Below are 20,400 nucleotides of genomic sequence, written 5' to 3'. Positions count from 1 at the left end.
GCACACACAGCTTACAGAATACTGATTAGAATGCGAATCTTTACAGATAACCTGCTTTTCAAGTCTTAAAGATGCAGACAATGTGAGTGGAGATAGCATCAGGCACAGGCTAAAGAGATGTGTATTGTCTCCAGACAGGACCGCAAGTGAAATTTTACAAGTTCAAGCAAGTCACGGGTGTTACAGTAATGCGACATGAACCTGTTGAGGCTGTCCTCATGTGCGTAGAACTTGGCTATCAGACATGAGGACGGCTTCAATACGGATCTTCGGTTCATGTCACATTATCTGTAACACCCATGACTTGCCTGAACTTGTAAAATCTCACTTACTGTCCTGTCTGGAGATAATACACATCTCTTTAGCCTGTGCCTGATGCTAACTCCACTCATACTGTCTGCACCTTTAAGACTTGAATCGCAGGTGAGCTGTAAAACTCACATTCTAATCAGTATTCTGTAAACTGCGTGTGCCTTTTATGTCCTCTGTTTGACACCAGAACTCTCCACTCACCTGACGAAGGGACAAACCCCGAAAGCTTGTGGGTTTACTATCAAATAAACTGGTTGGACCACCTGGTGTTGTGAGACTTCTTACTGTGTTTACCCCAGTCCAACACCGGCATCTCCACATCAAGACTGTGGATAACCAGAGAGGACAGATTTAAAGTCGTAGATAAATAATAAGATTGATGTGTTTTTAACTTAACTTGGTTTTGTGATCCAAAAGACTCTGCTTATTGGGTAAAAGAGGTAGATTCAAGAGTAATGTTCAAAAGGGGATTGCATAAGGACTTCAGAAGCGAGAAAGGAAACTAGTTGCCAGGCTTGGTGCAAAGGCAGATGATTGGGGCTTGATTGGACATCTCTTTGACAGAACTAGCACATGCGTGATTGACCACATGGCCACCTTCTGCACCTCATAACTCTAGGCAGAATTATATTGTCCCACCTGCGTATGTTTTTCTTTTGGGCAGAGTATGTTGGGGTTGGGGAAACATCGTGACTGTCTGAGACAGGTTTCAATAGAATCAAATTGAAACTGAGGGTTAAGGGTGGGTGGAGGACCTGAGGATGGTAGAAATGCCATGTTACCAGTCCTGTGCCATCCGAGGGCAGCATTGTTCTTATGGCTCACAGGCACACAGGGTGTGCACTGCTGCTGAAGGCAATGGGACGCAGAGTTTGTCTTCCACCCCCTCCAGTAACTGCATCCATTGCTCATTCACCTCATCCCGCTGTCAATGTTCTCACCGCTCACTGGCGAGGCCATTCAGCTAGTGAGCGACATCTTGCTGGCACTGTTTGTTGTGTTGTGCCTTGTACCTTTGCCCTTGTTAATAATTGTATTTTTTTAAAGGACAACTAAAATCTGAGCTGGAGTGTGTGTTGCGGTGCAGGGATGGACAGAGTAGGAGGGGGAACAAGTAGGGACAGGGTTCACCTTTGTATGGATCCAGGATAGGAATTAGGGTGACAACATTTCCTAATGTCTATATCATCTGCACACTCTGGAATAAAGCTTTAGTTGTCCTTTGAGGTGATGGATGATAGTGCTGGAGAATGGAACTTACTTTAGTCTCGGTTTTGTATCCAGAGCAATACTTAAGCATTTCATTTGTGTTTTGTTTTATTTAAGGTTTAAATGGGACACTTGGAAACAGAGGGACATTTTGTCCCTCTGCCCCGCCCTTTTAAATTGGAGTTTCTATTTTGTGACTCGCTCTTGTTCCATGTCACGTTTTCACTTGCTTCAGCACCCCACGGCTCCCACCCATCCCACAAACGCAGGTCATACAGCCACCCATGTCCCCAGACCCTGCTTTTCCCACACGCCCCCCCCTACATTGCCCCATGTGTCCATTCTCCGCACTCTCAATCCTGCAGCCAGATTCCAGAATCGGGGAGCGTGGTAGTTCTGTAAAGCGAGCTTTCCCGCGGCTGGAGACTGCTGGACGCTCCTCGATTCGATTTTGTTGCTCGGGATGTGGGGTTCTCGGAATGTCAGCTTGCTAATGGCACCAGGCACCTCTCGTGATGTAGTGCAATACCATCAATCCTGCCTTGAGGTCAACCGTGCAGAGAGCTGGAGTGGTCTCACCGCTGGAAGGGGTCATTGGGATTATATACTGGCTTCATGGACACTGCTGAGTGCAGTTTTGGATGCGAAAGAGAGGTGGATCAGACAGGGTACCTGACCTTGACCAATGTCCAGCAACTTGGATTAGAGGGATGGATTTCAATCAATTAAATCACTCGAGGCTCATGAACCTTACCACAGCCCAGCAGCTCTATGGGACAGAGGAGATTACAGGAAATGGTGACCGTGTGGAACTACTCAGACTGGGGAGCTGGGGCTGTGTACAGAGGGCAAGAGCCATAGGAGATGAGAATTGAGGATGGAAAAATGACTGGAAGCAGAAGCTGTAAGTGAGGAGTGCAGGGGAGAAGTGGATAGGAGCACAGGGAGGAAGAGTGGGTGGAAGGATCTTGGGAGGGGGCGGGAATTGCCGGGGACAGAAATTAGGCGGACTGTGGGTCAGAGCAAGTACCCCTGGAGCAATTTGAACAGAGCGGGAATCACGTAGAGTACGAGACTGGGCAGGAGTCACAAAGGGAGAGGCCTTGCATACATGCCTGGTTTCACAGGGCACAGCTGCAGGCGAAGTACAGGTGTTGCTATGCAGATGGGGCAGGAATCTTCATGGGGGAGGGAGGGAGGAAGGAATCACCCAGGACAAGGGGAGGGGGGAATAATGTCCAGAAGGATGGAGGGTGGGGTATAATCCAGATGGGTGGGGAGGGAGCAAAGGGCTTGAATCAAAGAGAACGGACAAGAGGGGGTGATGGGGGGGGGGGGGTGATTATGGGAGCGAGGAAGGGGCAGCAGTTGCTTGTGGAGGAGGAGGAGGAGTATAGGGGAATGGAAATGGCTTGTGTAGGGTTATGGGACAGTACAGATATCGCAGCAGTCAGTGCAATTGCTGTGACAATAGTGTGAGCATCACAAAGGGGAGGTATAAAACAAGGATGTGATGAATGTGCAGAGGACTGTGTATCTCAGAGAGGCACCTTCCCCCCACCCAGGTTTGGTGAAAGAGGCATCGGGAGCAGTGGCCATGGGGATGCCGGAGAATGGAATTGAATCAGGATTTTGGTGAAAAGTTATTGGAGAATTTGTCGACTGTGGGGTAACCAATTAATAGCGAGTGGTAGGTACAGCACAACTGCTGGATCAGGAATCTTTATGGGGGAGGGAGGAATCACCCAGGACAAAGGGAGGGTAGGGGGAATAATGCCCAGAAGAATGTGGGGGGTGGTATAATCCAGATGGGTGGAGTGGGAGCAAAGGGCTTGAATTGGGAGAGAACAGATTAGGAAAGGTGGCGTGGGAAGCCTCGGGGAAAAGTGGCGGGTCAACTGTGGGGGAACAAAGTGCTATAGGGTGGGGAATTTTCATAGCTTGCTTTTATAACAGCTCCTATCATGTAGTAAAACAGCACAGGAGAATTGCCACACCAAAAAGGTGGCATTGAGTCCCAGGCAGAGATTGTAAGACAGAAATGGAAGAGCTGGGATTTAAGCCTGGTTTCAAATGAGGTGAGCAATGTTTGTGGTAGGAGTTTCTGAGTTGTGTTTGCAGTGGAAGGAACACACAGTTGCCTGTCAGTGATGGAGCGATTTTAAAATCAGTACCAGAGTAGGAGGAGTTCACCAATTTTTACGGACAGAGGTGGTCAGGGCATGGGAAAAGAGAGGGAAGTTGGTGGGTGAGTGAACAAGCGATTACATCAGTCCCACTGCTGGGGTTTGCCTGGGTGTGGGACTCTGGAGATGAGTTCCTCTGTACCTCGTGGTCAGAACATTAGGGTGAGGCCGGTGTCAGGATTGATGGTGTCGCTGGGTGCTGCCCTCAGGAAGTTGGCATTGCCAGGAAGTCCACCCCTGTAGTGCCAGCGCGGTGACCTCGAGTCTTGTTCTCCTCCGCAGAAAACGGCGAGGCACCGGCAAACCGGCTGGACCTGCGCACCTGTGGCGAGGCCCTGGTGGAGCTGGTGGGCTGGACGCACAGCCACTGCCAGGGCTGCCACCACCCACCCAGCCTGAGGTACCTGCCGCCCGGAGGCAGCACCACCGCCGTGGCTGTCTGGGCCTGCCAGGCTGGCCACACCTACCGCTGGAGTGCAGCGGGCCGGGATCTGAAGCGAAGAGGGCGGCGTCGCCGCGCCACGAAGACGGGCAGATCATCGGTGGGGACGTCCGAGTCCCAGGAGACGGAGTGTGGGCCTAGCTCGGAGCGGGAGACTGAACATGGCCCCAGCTCAGAGGATGAGGAGGAGGAGGAGGAAGAAGTGAGCGATGGGGACTGTGTGTCCAATCCTGTAACCTCCCTGCGGATTGTGGAATGTGAATTGGAGGAACAGGGGCCGGGAGGCAGGGGCCCCCAGCCCGGGTGGAAGGTGATCCCCTGCAAGGATGAGCACTCAGAGGAAGAGGAGCTGGAGGAGGGCCTCGACCCAAGTACGTTACCCGCCCATTCTGCTCACCCCCTCAAATGCTTCCCTCCTCACGGTACTCGTCATACCCTTCAACCTTCCGCAGACCTTGTAGTATTAAACCTGAGAGTGCAGGATCTCTTAAGTCCCCTACTCCATTCTCTAGCCTGCTCCTTCCGCCCTATCCAAACTCTTGGGCAGACTGCATCTTTAAAAGAACGACTTGGTCACCATAAACTGATTTGCAGTCTGTGTTAAATGGACTGCACCTCTCAAACAGCTGCCCTACCCCTCATCACACTCAGGGCTTGAAAATGGCTAGTGTAGCCCCTTTTGCCTGAACTCTGATCAGTCCACTTCAGTAACCTGTACACGGTACCATTTTGCTACCGAATGCGGTGCCTCCACCTGTGTAATGGACAGATAGGGAAGAGTCTGTGCGAAACGTGTGGGGAGGCTTCTTGAGTTCTGTGTGGGTATTGTTTGTGTGAGTGCACAGGAATTCAAACCTCTCTCTCTGGTTTTGGGGAGCCACAAATTTTGATTTTCAGAGGTTTATTTTTCATACTCTACCCCCTGTCAGACGATGCAGTCAAATAGTAACATTTTCTTTTATGTTTCTGTTCACAAACGGGATATTTAGACTGGCAGAGAAGCAGAATTTGAAGAATTAATCAATATCCTCAAGAAGCAGGAAGGCACACCTTGCAATAGAATGATTAACTTAATCAATATCACAGTATTTAAATTGGCATAAAACAACTATAATGGAAACTTGGCTGAAGGAGAAGCAAAAATGGCAGCTCAACATTCCTGTATATAGCAACTTCAGGCAGGATAGGAGCAAGAATAAGTTTTAAAAAGGTAGGCTGTACCATTTTTAGTTAAACATTAATTACAGCTGTGAGCAGGGATGATGTACTAAATGAGGTGTCAAAAGAGACCATATGAGACCAAATGAAAAAGGGGCAGCCACACTTCTGTGACTGTACTGTGGACCCCAAAATAATGTGAGGGAGTTAGAAGAGCAATTATCTGGACAGATTTATGATTGCAAAAATGCTGGGGCTGTAGTTGTTGCAGACTTCAACTACACTAATGTCAATTGGGATACAGAGGGCACCAAATTCTCGAGCTGCATTTGCGAGAACCCTTTTTTAGCCAGCAAGTTACAAGCCCAACGAGAGGGAGTGCAATTCTGGATATATCCTTGGAAATGAAGTTGGGCAGTGGATGAAGTAGCAGTTGGGGACCATTTTGTAAATAGTGACTGCAAGATAGTCAGATTTGCATAACTATGGAGAAGCGCAGAAAAGAGTAAAAGTTCTAAAATTGGGAAGAGAATTTTACAAAGTTGAGAGATGAGCTGGCTGGAGTGGACTGGACACAACAGTTGGAAGGAAAATCTTGTCATATCTTTGGGAGGCTTTCAAAGGCGAGATTCTAAGGGCACAGTGTAGACATGTCCCCAGAAAGAAAAAGGGTGGTACTGTCCCCTGTTTAGCCAGAAGCATGATGTGGAGATGCTGGCATTGGATTGGGGTAAACACATCCAGAAGCATACAGGCCAAGATAAAGCAGAAAAAGAAAACCTATGACAGTCACAAAATGTTAATACTGTAGAAAGCCTGGAGGAGTATAGAAATTACAGGAGTGAAGTAAGAATAGAAATTAGGAAGGCTTAGAGGGGGTACAAAAAAATTGGCAGGTAAAATCAAAGAAAATCCTGATGTGTTTTACCAAAATATTAAGAGCAAAAGAATTACTAAGGGGAATGTAGGTTCTGTCAGAGATGTGCATTGTAACTTGAGTTGATTCTGAAGATGTGGGCAGGGTTCTCGATGAGTTCTGTCTGCCTTTGCCTTCATTAAGTAGAGGGATGTTTCAGACATTCTAGTTGGAGACAAGTGTGGAATATCACCTGCAATAAGCACAGTGAGAGAGGAAATACTGGAGGGATTGATATCCTTGAAGGTGAATAAATCACCACAATATGATGGATTGTATCCCAGGCTGTTAAAGAAAGCCAAGGAGGACATCTTTTGAGGAAGTAATGAGGAGGATTGGTGAGGATAATGACTGGATATTGTTACCTGGATTTCAGTAATATATTTGAGGTTCCACATGGCATACTGGCCAGGAAAGTGGGATCTCAGAATGCAGGGGAAGCTGGCAGGTTGGGTCAAAATTTGCTCAGTGTAGAAAACAAAGTTCAATGGTCGATAGATGTTTCTGCAAATGGAAACAATTTCCAGTGCTGTTCCACAGGACTCAGTGTTGAACCCTCACTCATATATATATATATCAATTATTTAGACTTAAATGTGGATGGCATGTTTGGGAAAGTTGGTATGCAGTTGCTAGTGAAGGTGATAGCCATTGACTCCAAAATGATATCAATGGTTTGATTTGAATGGGTAAAAGAATTTATTCCAGAAAAGTGTGAGATAATGCATTTGAGGAGGACAAACAAAACAAGGGAATACGGAATAAATGGGAAGATATCGAGAGGGGTTGAGGGAGTGAGAGACCTGAGATTGCATATCCACAGGTACGTGAAGGTAGCAGGACAGATGGATAAAATGGTCAAGAAAGCATATGGAATGCTTTCCTTTATTGGGTGAAGTATTTGAATACGAATGCAAGGATGCAATGATAAAGCTATATAAAATGCTGGTTAGGCCACAGGTGGCCCTGTTTTCTCTGAATTTTAAATAGGGAGGTTACACTGGCAACCCTCCAATGTGTTGCAACTATTCTAGAGTGTCTAGATGGAAGATGATCACCAATGTATCGACTATTTCTCGGGCCATTTCCTTAAGTAGTCTGCGATGTAGATTATCAGGCTCTGGGGATTTATCAGCCTTCAATCCCATTAATTTTACCAACACCATTTCCCTTCTAATTTGTTAAGCTAGTGTGTTAAACAGCTTGGTTACTTTCACTATTTAACTAATATTTGCCATTGTCTTTCTCCATCCAAAATGGATTCCTTGACATTTACCCTTGTCGTACTGCATCCTCCATGTGTTTGCTCATTCACTCAAGTTATCTAAGTCCCTTAACAACCTCCTCATTGCTCCCGGCCCGCCTTCCCCACTCTCGGTTCCCCAATCTCTTTCCCAAGGAATGTCCTTGTGTGGTGGATGGGCAGCTTTCCCTGTGTCCCATTAATGTCTATGTAGAAAGCTGCAGTTATCCTGCCACCTTCAGTTGTATCCATACAAACTCTCTGCTGTTATATATATTTTGTCAAAGGTACATTTGACAGATGTTAGATGACCAGTGCAACCAAGAGCCAGGCTGAAATTTAGGAGATTGAGGGAAATTCAAAAACCATATAAGAAATGCAAAGTGAGTATGAAAAGAAACTTGCAGCTAATATAAAGGAGTAGAAATGGGGGGAGGAGACACTGATTATAAATTTCTAATCTTCCTTGACTCAGAGCTGTTGACAGAGGACTGGCGAATTAGGGTTTAAAGACATGCCTTGCAAATCCCAGCCAGTCCATTTAACCTATGGGGTGGAGAACCTCTGGAAGTCGTAATTTGGGACCAAATTAATAATAACTTGAGTTAGCACAGCTTTCTTAAGCAAAGTCAGCATGAATTAAAGAGAAAATCCTGTGTAACTAACTTTTTTTTGTAGAGGTACTGGAGGATTGATGAGGATAATGCTGTTACATAGAGTTCCAGAAGGCATTTGATGAAGTGCCATACAGTAGTTGTGGCAGAATTGGAGCACATGGAATAAAAGGGATGATAGCAACATGAAAAACAGGGTAGTGATTGATGAATTTTGTTTGGACAAGTTTAAAGTGAAGTTCCCCCTGGTCGTTGTTGGGATCCTTGCTCTTGCTGTTATGTTTATTTTCATGTTTAGAGATCTTGCATCTTGGCACAGATAATACAAAACTTAGAATATTGTGACTTGTGAGGAGGACAGTATAGAATTTTAAAAAGAGATAGAGAGCTTAATCTGAGACTGATCTCAGATTAAATGTGATACAGAGAAGTGTGAAGTGATCTTGTGTTTGGAGGAAATATGCATAAAACAAAGAGCACAATTCTAAAGTGGGCCCTGGAGCAGAGGGAACTGGGTGCAAATGTACTTGAATCATTAAGGGTGCAGGACAGGTTGAGAGTGATTAATGAAGCATACACCATCCTAGACTTTATTAACAGGAGCATTGAGTTCAAAAGCAAGGAAGCTACATAAAACTTTATATAGAAAAAATACTAGTTTGGCCTCCACTGAAGTGTTGCTTTCATTCCTACCCCAGCCCACTTTCTTCATTTTGCCCAGCCAAATGGATGGAGCAACTCCCAAAGCAAAAGATTGTGTGGAGCCTCTGCAAGCTTTAAAAAAATGTCAGTCGAAATGCCCAGCAGAGCATTGGCACTTTGTAATATGGTCACTGGTGAGAGTATTTTCTGGTGGTTCTGTTCCCAGTGTAATGTTATGAAGGACAGCAGTACTGCAGGGTGGCCACACAAGGGCGCTGCTTCACTCATGCCTTGCATGTGGTCGCTGAGGGCCTCTGGTGGGAGAAGCAGGTAGCAGCAACAGCTTGCAAGGTGCTGCCGCATTTCAGTGCCATGATGTGGAGATGCCGGCGTTGGACTGGGATAAACACAGTAAAAAGTCTCACAACACTAGGTTAAAGTCCAACAAGTTTATTTGGTAGCACGAGCTTTCAGACTACTGCTCCTTCATCAGGCGACTACTCACCTGATGAAGGGGCAGCACTCCAAAAGCTCATGCTACCAAATAAATCTTTTGGACTTTAACCTGATATTGTGAGACTACTTATTGAGCATTTCAATGCATGTGCCTAAACTGATTTTAATTGACACTTATTGAAAGTTACAGCACCAAAGGGTGCCACACAGCCTGTTGCTTTACTGCAAACTCCTCAAAGCATTCCAAATCTAAAAATGACAGTTTATTCTCCACTGCCCCTCTCGTTGCTCCTCTCCCGCCCTTTGGCTCCCCACGTGCTTTGCCTGCTTTCCCCCCCGCCCCCCCCCCCGCCCCCCCCCCCCACCCCACCACTCTCGCGCTTGCTCCATCCAACTCATTTTGATGTTTCTGTCCCCCCACCCCCGTCTTTCCATCTCCTCTATCACTTTCTTCTGCCTCTGCTTCCTCCATCCTCCCTCTCTTTCTCTCCCTCTCAAGCTCTCTGACTTTCTGTCTTTCCACTTCTCTCTATCACCTCTGTCCCATTCTCTCTGTCAACCTCTCCTCTTTTTTGTTAGTGTCTCTCCTGTCACTTGGTTGGTGGCATTCTCGCTCACCTCTGCATCATAAAGTTCCGGTTTAAGTTTTATTTCCCCCAAGATGGTGCCGCAGCAAGGCAACTTCTTGCAAGCTGTGCCCAGCATAGTCCTAATTCTATGTTTTACTCCTGTCCTATGCTTTCAAAACTTCATTCTCTCTCTTTTAAACACTCTTAACAGTGCTCTTTCTCTACACCTTAAGTATAACTAACACCACATTGTGCGCACTTTCATTTCCTTCTCTATCAACGGTATGCTTTGAGTGGTGTATAAGAAACAATACTTTTCAGTCTATCCCAGTGCATGTGACAATAATAAATCAAATCAAGTCCCACTCTAGAGCTTGGGCACACAAATAAAAACTGACAATCCATTGCAATCCTGAGGGAACACGGCATGGATAAATGTATTATCTTTTATACGAGGCCCCAAGGCCTATTTGGTTGCATGTAACAGATCCCATAGTGCTCTTTCAATGAACAACCGTGTAGTCTGTGTCAGTTATAACTCAATCAACATCATATAGACGTTATCTGCTCATTGACACACTGTTAATAAGAGCTTTGTAAGTGCAGATTAGTTTGGCTGCCTTGCCTGATCGTACTGACTGCTCTTCAACAAGTACTTCATTGGCTGTTAAGCATTTTGAGATGCCTCATGTTCCTGCTGTAAATGCAAGCCTTTCTTTCTCTGTTATGACTCCCTCTCTCTTTTCTCCTTCCACTGTCTCTTTCTCGCGCATAATCTATCTCTCTATCAAGTACAGTCCTCTTCGTCTCCCACTTCTCTCCTGCATTTTCTTCGTCCCTTCTTCCCTTCCCTCCTCTGTCTCCCTCTTTCTCCCTCTTTCCACTGCCATCACAGTTTTATTCTCACCACAGTATCTTTACCACTCAGCTCTTGATCTTCCTGACTCTCTCTCTCTTCTCACTCTCTCTTCTCTCTTTTCTTTCCCTCTCCCTCCCTCCTCCACTGTCTCTCTCTCTCTCTCTCTCTCTTTCCCTCCTCCTCTCTCTCTCTGTTCTCCTCTCTGCATCTTTCTCTCTCCTTTTCTCTCTGTCTTACACTCTTCACAATCCATGCACTCTCTCTTCCTCAAAGTTATAAAGACAGAGATTTACAGCATAGAAACAGGCTCTTCGGCCAACTTGTCCATACACCCAGTTTATACCATTAAACTCATCCAAATTGCCTGTGTTTGGTCCGTATCCCTCCACACCAATGTTACGCATATAATTGCCTAAAAGCTTTTTTTAAAGACAAAATTGTACCCACCTCTACTACTACCTCTGGCAGCTCGTTCCAGACACTCACCAGCCTCAGTGAAAAAATTGCCCCTCTGGACACTTTTGTATCTCTTCCCTTTCCCCTTATACCCATGCCCAATAGTTTTAGACTGCCCTATGGAAAAAGATATTGACTATCTAGCTGATGGATGCGCCTCATTATTTTATAGACCTCTATAAGATCACCTCTCCTCTACGCTCCAGTCTATCCAGCCTCTCCTTATAACTCAAACCACCAAGTCCCAGTAGCAACCTGGTAAATCTTTTCTGCACTCCTCCTAGTTTAATAATATCCTTTCTATAATAAGGTGACCAGAACTGTACACAGTATTCCATGTGTGGCCTTACCAATGTCTTGAACAACTTCAACAAGACATCCCAACTCCTCTATTCAATGTTCTGATCGATGAAATCAAGCATGCTGAATGCCTTTTTCATCACCCTGTCAACCTGTGACTCCACTTTCAAGGAGCTATGAATATGTACCCCGATGTCTTTGTTCTGTAACTCGCCCCAGTGCCCTACTAGTAACTGACTAAGTCCTGCCCTGGTTCAACCTACCAAAATGCATCACCTCACATTTATCTAAATTAAACCCCATCTGCCATTCATCGTCCCACTGGCCCAATTGGTCAAAAGCCTGTTACAATTTGAGATAACTTCACTGTGCCACTGAGCTTGTTGGCTGCAAACTTACTAACCAGTTCCTCATTCTTTGTGTCTAAAGTTCTCTGTTCTTCTATTTGTCTCCCTGTTTCTCTTTTTCTGGATCTTCCTTTTCCCTTCCTCCCCACCCCCACCTTCTCCACCCACACCATTCAACTGCCTCTTACTCTCTCACGATTTCTCTCTCTCTGTTGCAACCCCCCAGTAGAGCCCTTGCCAGAGCTCCCAGTGCTGAAGACAGCCCCTGTAGTTTTGATGAAGACTAAACTGGGCCGAGGGCGGTGGAGAACCAAGAGTGCGTGTGACGATCCGGAGCCCGACCCCGCCTCAGATCCCCAATGGGAGGCCCATTACTGGGAAAAGGCCTCACCCTCTGCGTTCCCTGCCCCGGAAATTCACACCCACGTGGTCAACAGCCGGGAACTGGTTGGAGAGCAGCCGGCTGACACAGAACCTTACATGGAGACGGAGACAATGCAGCTCATTTGCGAGTCAGTGCCAGACCCTGACCAGAAGGACGAGAGTATCTCACTGGCTGGTGAGTACAGCTGGAACAATAATGGTCCTGATAACCCCAGTCTTAACCCTTAGTCCCCTAACTGCATATCACTCATTTGTTGGGTGTGTGTGGCTGGAGGGGGTGGTGTATGTTATGTGTGTGCACACATATGCATGCACAGATATCGGCAGGCTGTTCAAGTTCTTTCCGTGGTTCATGCATTAGAGCATTCATTCAAGTCTGTGTGTGTCTCAGCACTTTTAGAATTTCACAATCCGTGAAACTGAGATTGCTACATGGACTGCAGCAGTTCAAAAAGGCAACTTGTCATCACCACCTCACAGGGCAGTAGAAACAGGCAATAAATGCTGGTCCAGCCAGCAACATCCCCACACATTTTTTTATAAATGCTTCTTTCGTAAGTGGATGCTTGCATTAGACACTAGGTGAGCTGAGATCTTTAAGGACAGCCTCAACACAACTTGTTGCGACTAAGGAGTATTCACTCCCTAGTCGCTCTCAATCACAGGCTGCCAAGGCAGAGTGGTTGGCAGACTCCGAACTCCCAGGCAGCTTCAAAATATGAGATTGGTTTGCTAGCTCAGTCCACCATGACAATCACAGTCCAGCAATCAAAGGCACATCCACGACATCCACTGCAGCAACTTGACCAAGGCTCCTTTCACAGCACCTTCCAAATCTACAACTCTCACTACCACCTCTCAAGGACGAATGAAGATGGGCAGTAAATACTGCCCATGAATTGATTAAACAATTAAACAAAAAAGGTTTAAATATTTATAATGATTTCCATTTGCCTGGATCAGTGCAGCTCCAAACACACAAAAAGCTTGAAACCACCCAGGACAAAACAGCCCACTTGATTAGCATTGTACCTACTCATTCACTCCACCACCGACATGTAGTGCGGGCAGTGTGTACCATGTGCATCAATTACTGCAGCCACTCAACAAGGCTACTTTGACAGCATTTTTCAGACCTGCAACTTTTACCACCTAGGACACAAAGGCAGCAGGTGGAATGGACCGCCACCCAGTTTTAATAAATTAATTTATGGAATGTGGGTGTTGCTGGCTAGGTCAGCTTTTATTGCACATCCTTAATTGCCCTTGGATAGGTGGTAGTGACCTGCCTTCTTGAATCATTGCAGTCCCTGAGGTGTAGATAAACTCACATTGCTGCTAGGGAGAGAATTGCAGGATTTTGACTCAGCAACTATGAAGAAGCAGCCGATATATTTGTAAGTCAGGATGGTGAGTGATTTGAAGGAAAAATGACAGGTGGTGATGTTCCCAAGTATCTGCTGTCCTTGTCTTTCTAGATGGTAGTGATTTTGCGCTTGGAAGGTGCTGCCTAAGGAACTTTGGTGACTTCCTCAAGTGAATCCAAAAGAATGGTGGGCGTTAGTGCGATTGTCCATCGATGTTGGAGAGTCTGAATATTTGTGGAAGACCTGCAAGCTCCCCTCCAGTCCACTCATCAACCTGAATTGGAAATATATCACCCACCGTTCCTTCACTGTCGCTGGGTTAACATTCTGGAACATGCTCCCTAACTGTAGTGTGGGTGTACCTACACCACATTGACTGCAGCGGTTTAAGAAGGCAGCCCTCCACCACCTTCTCAAGGACATCTGTCTTAGCCAGCTATGCTCACATCCCATTAGCAAATATCAAAAAATACCTGCCCTACCCTCACCATTAAATATCTGGTGCTCACTCGCTTTAAGCAGCACCCTAAGCGGGCAGTACAAACAGCATGTGGAAACAAGTGATTCAAGGAAGTAGCTCATCACCTTCTGAGGTCAGGTAGGGATGGGCAGCAATTGCTGGCCTTGTCACCCACGTCTGCACCCCGTGAGAGTTTGAAAAGAGTTTTTTTCCTTTATGCTTGCCGTGAATATATATGAGCTTCACCTGTGTTGTCTAACACTGGCTCAGATATTTTGCATTGCTTTCAGTAGCTCGAACCAGGAGACAAAAAAAATGTTTGGACTTAGAAACGAGCACTTGAGCCTCATGAAGGGACCAGACTTTTATCAAACAGAGAGCTACTTTACAGCTTCTGATATGAAAATCACTCCAGCACTTAAATACCAACAAAAAGCAGGATTGTATCACTGTGCTAGGTACCAAAGTTGCACTGTTCAATCACGTTGCATGCATCAGACAACACTTTAGAGGGAGCATTCCACGAGAGACAAGGGAGGGAGTAGGGGTCTTAACAAATTGGGACCAATTAATGAGTGCTTTGAAAAAAAACTTCTGCTTTTCACCAGATTAGAACTCCAGACATTACCCAAGATGAATTGCCCTTGGGCAGACATTCTCCTGCCTTGTATCTCAGGAAATTGAAGTTCTCCAAGCGCAACATAGAAGTAAATGGTTCCTTGTGTATTTATTGTGTTGTTCCACTTCTTATTTCTTAATTTCTCTCCTCTGCCCAGGTCTGCCTGATTCCATCAGAGAGCCGGAACTGGAAAATAGGTAGGAGATACTTACCTCATTCTTGCATTGGTCTGCTCATGGTGTAGACCCCTCACCCCCGGCATCTGAGCCTGTTCCAGCCAGCTTTCCATAAACATAATAATTGTAATGAACCTTCCTCTTGCTTGTGTTGGGAGCATCGTGTCCAATGTAGGCACAGGATGTTTCTCTAGAAATGGGGGTGCAGATGGTGGAGGGTGGTGTGGTGACGGCAATTTTGAGAGAGTTGGTGTGTTATTCCAGAGTGTGACATTGTACAAGTGTGTTGTCCCAGGGTGCGAAGGTTGATGGGATTTGATGATGAAGGATTATTATGGCATGTGGTAGTGTGGGCTCCTTTTGGGTATGAAGGGGGTTGGAATGTCAGATTCTGATAATGGGGTGAAATGGGCAGTCAGTTTGTGATGACAGGACAGAGGATGTTATTACCCCCGTGACTGAGCCCCTGTGTATTTCTGCAGTGAGGAAGAAGAGCCGGAATTGGTGGAGACAGATGATGACGTTCCATTCCACGATGATCCCAAAGATGAAATGTACGAACCGTCACCACACAGGTAACAAGGTGGAGACAGAGGTGGGAGCATACCCCTGCCAGAGCCTGCCCTCTGACTTGCCCTGACCCTCCTGCCCCTTGCATCTTGCTGCACGGCTTCTAGCCCTTCCAATCGTCATCTTGCTGCTGGCCTATGATTCCTCCCTTTTCATTCCCACCTTTACTCTCTTCCTGCTCCACCCATCTTAACCATATCACTTCCTCCCCAATTGTCTTTTAAATTTATCTCCACAGTTGCCTAATTCAACATCTGTCCTCACGTTTTCTAACAACTCGACCCCCCTGGCACCCTCTCAGACCTCCCTCTTCCCCCATGGGTACTGCTCTCTCTGCATTTTTCTTGATCTCATCTGGCCCCCCTCACCTCTCCACCATCTCGCCTATTGAATTGTCTGATTGCCGGTGTTTTCAGGCTATGAATTACTTTCTGAAGAGCTCTGATTTGCAATATGTTTTAATCCTCAGAGAGCGTGGGAAACCGAGGCGGAAACCACGGAAAGAGAAAGTGGAGACAGTGGAGCAGGTGGAGCTTCCTAAAAGGTAACAGAATCCATGAGTTCCCCCTTTGACCCTTCCAATGATTTCCCCACCCAATTCCATTCCTACTTCAACCTTCCATCTGGCTTCATTCCCTTATCAATTATACATCTGGGCATCGTGTGCAGTTTTCAAACAGACACAGTTTTCAGGACTGAAGCACAAACCTGTGAAGGAAACAGATGAGTTAGTGAGGCAATTCTGAATACGTATCAGATACATGACGTTAACAATAGCAACATTGAATCGGCCCAACCATCTTCAGCTGCTTCATAGATGACTTTCCTTCCATCATAAGGGATCTTTGCTGATGAATGCACAATGTTCAGCACCATTCATAACTTCTCATGGAAGTAACGTTCGTATCACACAGATGCTAGAAATTCATGTCCAAATGCAGCAAGACCTGGACAATATCTTGGGCTGGGCTGACAAGTGGCAAGTAACGTTCGTATCTCACACATGCTAGAGATTGACCCTCTCCAACAAGGGAGAATCCAACCATTGCCTCGACAATCAATGTCATTTAGCATTGCTGAGTCCTCCATTATCACCTTCCTGGGGGTTACCTATTGACCTGAAACTGAGCAGGGTGAGGCAGATAAATGCTGTAGCTTGTCACAGGCTAGGTATCCTGAGGCGAGTAACTCACTTCCTGATCACCCCCCTGTCTATCTGTCTGTCTACCATCTACAAAGCGTAAGTCAGGAGCGTAATGGAATATTCTCCACTTGTCTGTACGAGTGCAGCTCCAACAACACACAAAGAGCTACACATCATCCGGGTCAAAGCAGCCTGCTTGATTGCTAAGATAAAAGCAAATTGCTGCAGATGCTGGAATCTCAAACAAAAACAGAAAATGTAAAGTCTCAGCAGGTGACAGCGATGGACAGAGAACAGAACTAACGTTTCAAGTCTAGATGACCCATAATCTAGTCAAAAGCTCTGTTCTCTCTCCACTGATACTATCAGATCTACTGAAATTTTACAGCAGTGTGTGTTTCTATTGCTTTTTGACTACCACTCCTTCACAAACATTCAGTCCCTCCACCACTGATAAACAGTGGCAGCTATGTGTACTATCTACAAGATGCAGTGCATGCTCTCACCAAGGTTCCTGAGGCGGTACCTTCCAAATCTGTGACCATCTAGAAGGACAAGAGCAGCAGACATCTTGGAACACCACCTCCCGGAGGTTCTTCTCCAACTCATTCACCATCCTGACTGGGAAATATATCATCGTTTACCCACTGTTGCTGTGTCAAAATCTTGGAATTCCCACCCTGAGAGCACTGTGGGTGTACCTATACTTCAACAACTGCAGTGATTCAAGAAGACAGCTCACCACCACCTACTTAAGGGCAACTGGGGATCGGCAATAAATGCTGGCATAGCTAGTGACTTCCACATCCTGTAAATTAATATTAACAAAAAAGGAAAAATAAACAATTGTGTCAAGCAGTGTCATGCTTGATGTTGCCTCTAATTTTTTTTGTAAGCTGTGCACATCCTGTTGGTTGCACTGTACAGTGCCTTTCACATCGCAACACAGCCGGGTGTGAATGTAACTTAATGGATATTATTCAAGAGCCCCAGACAGGGTCAGAACAAAGTTTGCCAAGAGGGTGGTAGGGATGAAATGTTTCAGTTTGGCAAAGAAACTAGAGAAATGGCTTACTAACCATTTAGAGCTCAGAGGTTTGAAATAGTCTGATTTCTGACCCATCTGCCAATTAAAGTAGATTTTTCTTAATTACTCTGCCAAAACCTCAATTTTGGAAACTTCAATTAAATCTGATCAACCATCCCTTGCTGCAAGGAGAGCAGCTCCACTTCTTCCACTTAGCAGAAGTTCTCTCTGCCTGGTATCATCCTTGTGCATTTTCTGCGCGCCCTTTTCAGGTCCTTCCAAAGTATGGTGTTCAGAGTTGTACTCTGCCTGAGCATGACGGCTGAACCATACAGCTTGATTGTAACTTCCTTGCCTGCTAAGTTCCTAGGAATCACTACTCGAGGCATCCTGCCACTTTGCGTGTAAGCCCATCATCAACACTCAGTTTCCTTCCTCTTTGTTCACCAGTTCACCAACCTTGCTTCAATACGTGCTGTGTATAAGGTTGCAAAAGATATTCTACCATGTCCATTCTTGGTGAGGCACAAACCAGTGCCTTACTCGGCTCTTCCCATTTACTGCATTTATTCTTGATCCTTTGTTTCCTGGATATTACTAGTATGCCTCTCGACTAACATCTGCTGTTTGGATTCTTTCACTCCCTGAGCTTTTTCTTTGTTCCAGCACTTCAAGTTTGTATAATAATAATAATAATTTGATAACTGTGGCTTCATAAAGCTCCTGCCACATAAGAGGGATGGGGAACTTCAATTTTGGAGAGACTGGCAAAGCTGGGATTGTGCTCCCTGGAGCAGAGAAGGTCAAGGAGAGGTGTTCAAAATCATGAAGAGTTTTGATAGGGTAAAGGTGGAGAAATGGTTTCCTCTCTGGTAACTGGGTCAGGAATCAGAGGTCGTGAGTTTAAAAGAAATTGTGAAATTCATGAGAAATGTCATTCATCAGAAGCTTGTTGAGATCTAGAGTGCCTTAACATAGTCACAGAAAGTGGGAATCAGATTCCGTAGGAACATGTACTTGAAGTGGACTAACTTGCAAGCTAATGGGTAAAAAGCAGTGTTTGTGAATAATTTGTTCTTGATTCCACTGGCACGAGAGGTAGCTGACGGCCTATGTCATAAGGTTCAGAGAGACCTTGATAATGTGTCATTTGCAGCAATATAATATAAACTGCATATTAATGTGGCTGACAGCTCATCTCTTCAACTTTTGGCAGGAGACCACGAAGATCCAAAGAAGACAGAGGCCCTCGTCCACCCAAAAAACGGTAAGTTCAGCGCCGGGGAGTGGGACATTGACTGATGCATAACTACACTACAGAGGTATCACCATTGGGAAGTTCTGCTTCCAATATCAACTGGTTGAAGTTTACCACAAACGTGATTGCTTCAGTTAGGGCGCCTGAATTCTGGTGGGAGAGAGAGGCTGGGTTTTACAGTAATAGGATGCTGAGTGTAACTAAACATCCAGGTCTATGAATATATGAAATTAAAGCAAAGTTAGGCCACTCAGCCCCTCTAAACTGCTGCACCGTTTGATAAGATTGTGGCCGATCTGATTATCTTTCAAGTTCTATCTTCACATCGACCTCGATAACTATTCATTCTCTTCTCTAACAAGAATCTATCTACCTCTCGCTTAAAAATATTAACAAACCTGTCTTCTGGAACAGAGTTCCAAAGCCACGCAACCACTCGAGGGGAAAAAAAAATCTAACTCTCCCTTCTCTGCCTCAGGAAGAAGCCCCCAATCCAGTATGTGCGCTGTGAGATGGAAGGCTGTGGAACTATCCTCGCCAATCCAAGGTATCTGCAGGTCAGTGCAAACTAATCCGTTTGGCACACTTCCATTCATTTATACCTTTTTTTAACCAAATGTCTTGAACTGCAAATGCTTGAACGTCAATGTAATTCTGACAAGGATAGAGTTATACTTCACAGTGTTCCACAGATTTAAAATTGCGTCAAACTATACTGTGCCACTTAAATTGAGAATAGTTTTGAACTCGTCGGTGTCACGCTGATTTAAAATCGTATCAAACCGTGTGCTATCGCTGATCTCGAATGATGTTTAACTGTGTGCTCTGACTCCGATTTTGAACTGGGTTATATCATGCACTGATACTCTAATCTATAATAGGGTTAAACTGCGCAGTGCCAAACACTTAGACAAGGGGTTATAGCAATGCAGTAAAAGCAAAAAATGTTGGAAATACTCAGCAGCATCCGGCAAGTCAAAGAAATATATAGCAAGGAAACAGGCCCTTGGCCCAACCCATCCGTGCTGACCAGGTTTCCTAAAATGATCTGGTCCAATTTGCCTATGTTTGGCCCCAATCCCTCTAACCTTTCCCATCCATGTACCTGTTCAGATGTCTTTTAAATGTTGTAATTTACCCACCTCCTCTGGAAGCTCATTCTATGTACACTCAACCCTCTGTGAAAAACTTGCTGCTCAGATCACTTTTAAATCTTCCCCTCTCACCTTAAACATTGCCCTCTAGTTTTGGACTCCCCTACCATGGGAAAAATACCTTGGCTATTCACCTTATCTCTGCCTTTCATAATTTTATAAACCTCTATAAGGTCACTCCAATACTTCGGGGGAAAAAAGTTCCAGCCTATCCCACCTTTCCTTCGAATACAAATCTTCCAGTCCTGGTAACATCCTTGTCAATCTTCTTTGCACCCTATCCAGTCTAATAACATGCTTTCTATTGCAGGGCAACCAGAATTGTATGCAGCACTCCAAATGTGGCCTTACCAACGTATTGTACAGTTGTAACATAATGCCCCAGCTACTGTACTCAATGCTCTAACCAACAAGGCAAGTGTGCCAAATGCCTTTTTCAGCACCCTGTCTAACTATGACGCGATGTTCAAGGAACTATGTACCTACACCCTAGGTCTTTCTTTTTGACAACAGTCCCAAGGCCCGGCCATTA

General features: G+C 45.5%; 1 protein-coding gene across 7 annotated transcripts in view; it reads left to right on the top strand.

Moving 5' to 3' along the window:
- zfp91 (ZFP91 zinc finger protein, atypical E3 ubiquitin ligase) overlaps nucleotides 1-20,400 on the top strand; it is a 69,222-nt gene that overhangs the window by 29,853 nt on the left and 18,969 nt on the right. Inside the window, exons 4-11 of one of the 7 annotated variants that reach the window (XM_080201863.1) lie at nucleotides 3,990-4,520; nucleotides 11,936-12,268; nucleotides 14,697-14,736; nucleotides 15,198-15,290; nucleotides 15,755-15,829; nucleotides 18,673-18,723; nucleotides 19,193-19,261; nucleotides 20,179-20,260. In XM_080201863.1, coding sequence (XP_080057989.1) covers nucleotides 3,990-4,520; nucleotides 11,936-12,268; nucleotides 14,697-14,736; nucleotides 15,198-15,290; nucleotides 15,755-15,829; nucleotides 18,673-18,723; nucleotides 19,193-19,261; nucleotides 20,179-20,245 — 1,259 coding nt within the window. In that variant the 3' untranslated portion in view covers nucleotides 20,246-20,260. Of the gene's footprint in view, nucleotides 1-3,989; nucleotides 4,521-11,935; nucleotides 12,269-14,696; nucleotides 14,737-15,197; nucleotides 15,291-15,754; nucleotides 15,830-18,672; nucleotides 18,724-19,192; nucleotides 19,272-20,178; nucleotides 20,261-20,400 lie in introns of those variants that run through there. The other 6 variants (XM_080201861.1, XM_080201862.1, XM_080201860.1 and 3 more) reach the window with 6 other exon arrangements.

Source organism: Carcharhinus amblyrhynchos, chromosome 13, assembly GCF_965287045.1.
Source record: "Carcharhinus amblyrhynchos chromosome 13, sCarAmb.v2.hapA, whole genome shotgun sequence".
Taxonomy (NCBI): domain Eukaryota; kingdom Metazoa; phylum Chordata; class Chondrichthyes; order Carcharhiniformes; family Carcharhinidae; genus Carcharhinus; species Carcharhinus amblyrhynchos.
This window is presented reverse-complemented; position numbering and strand designations above follow the sequence as displayed.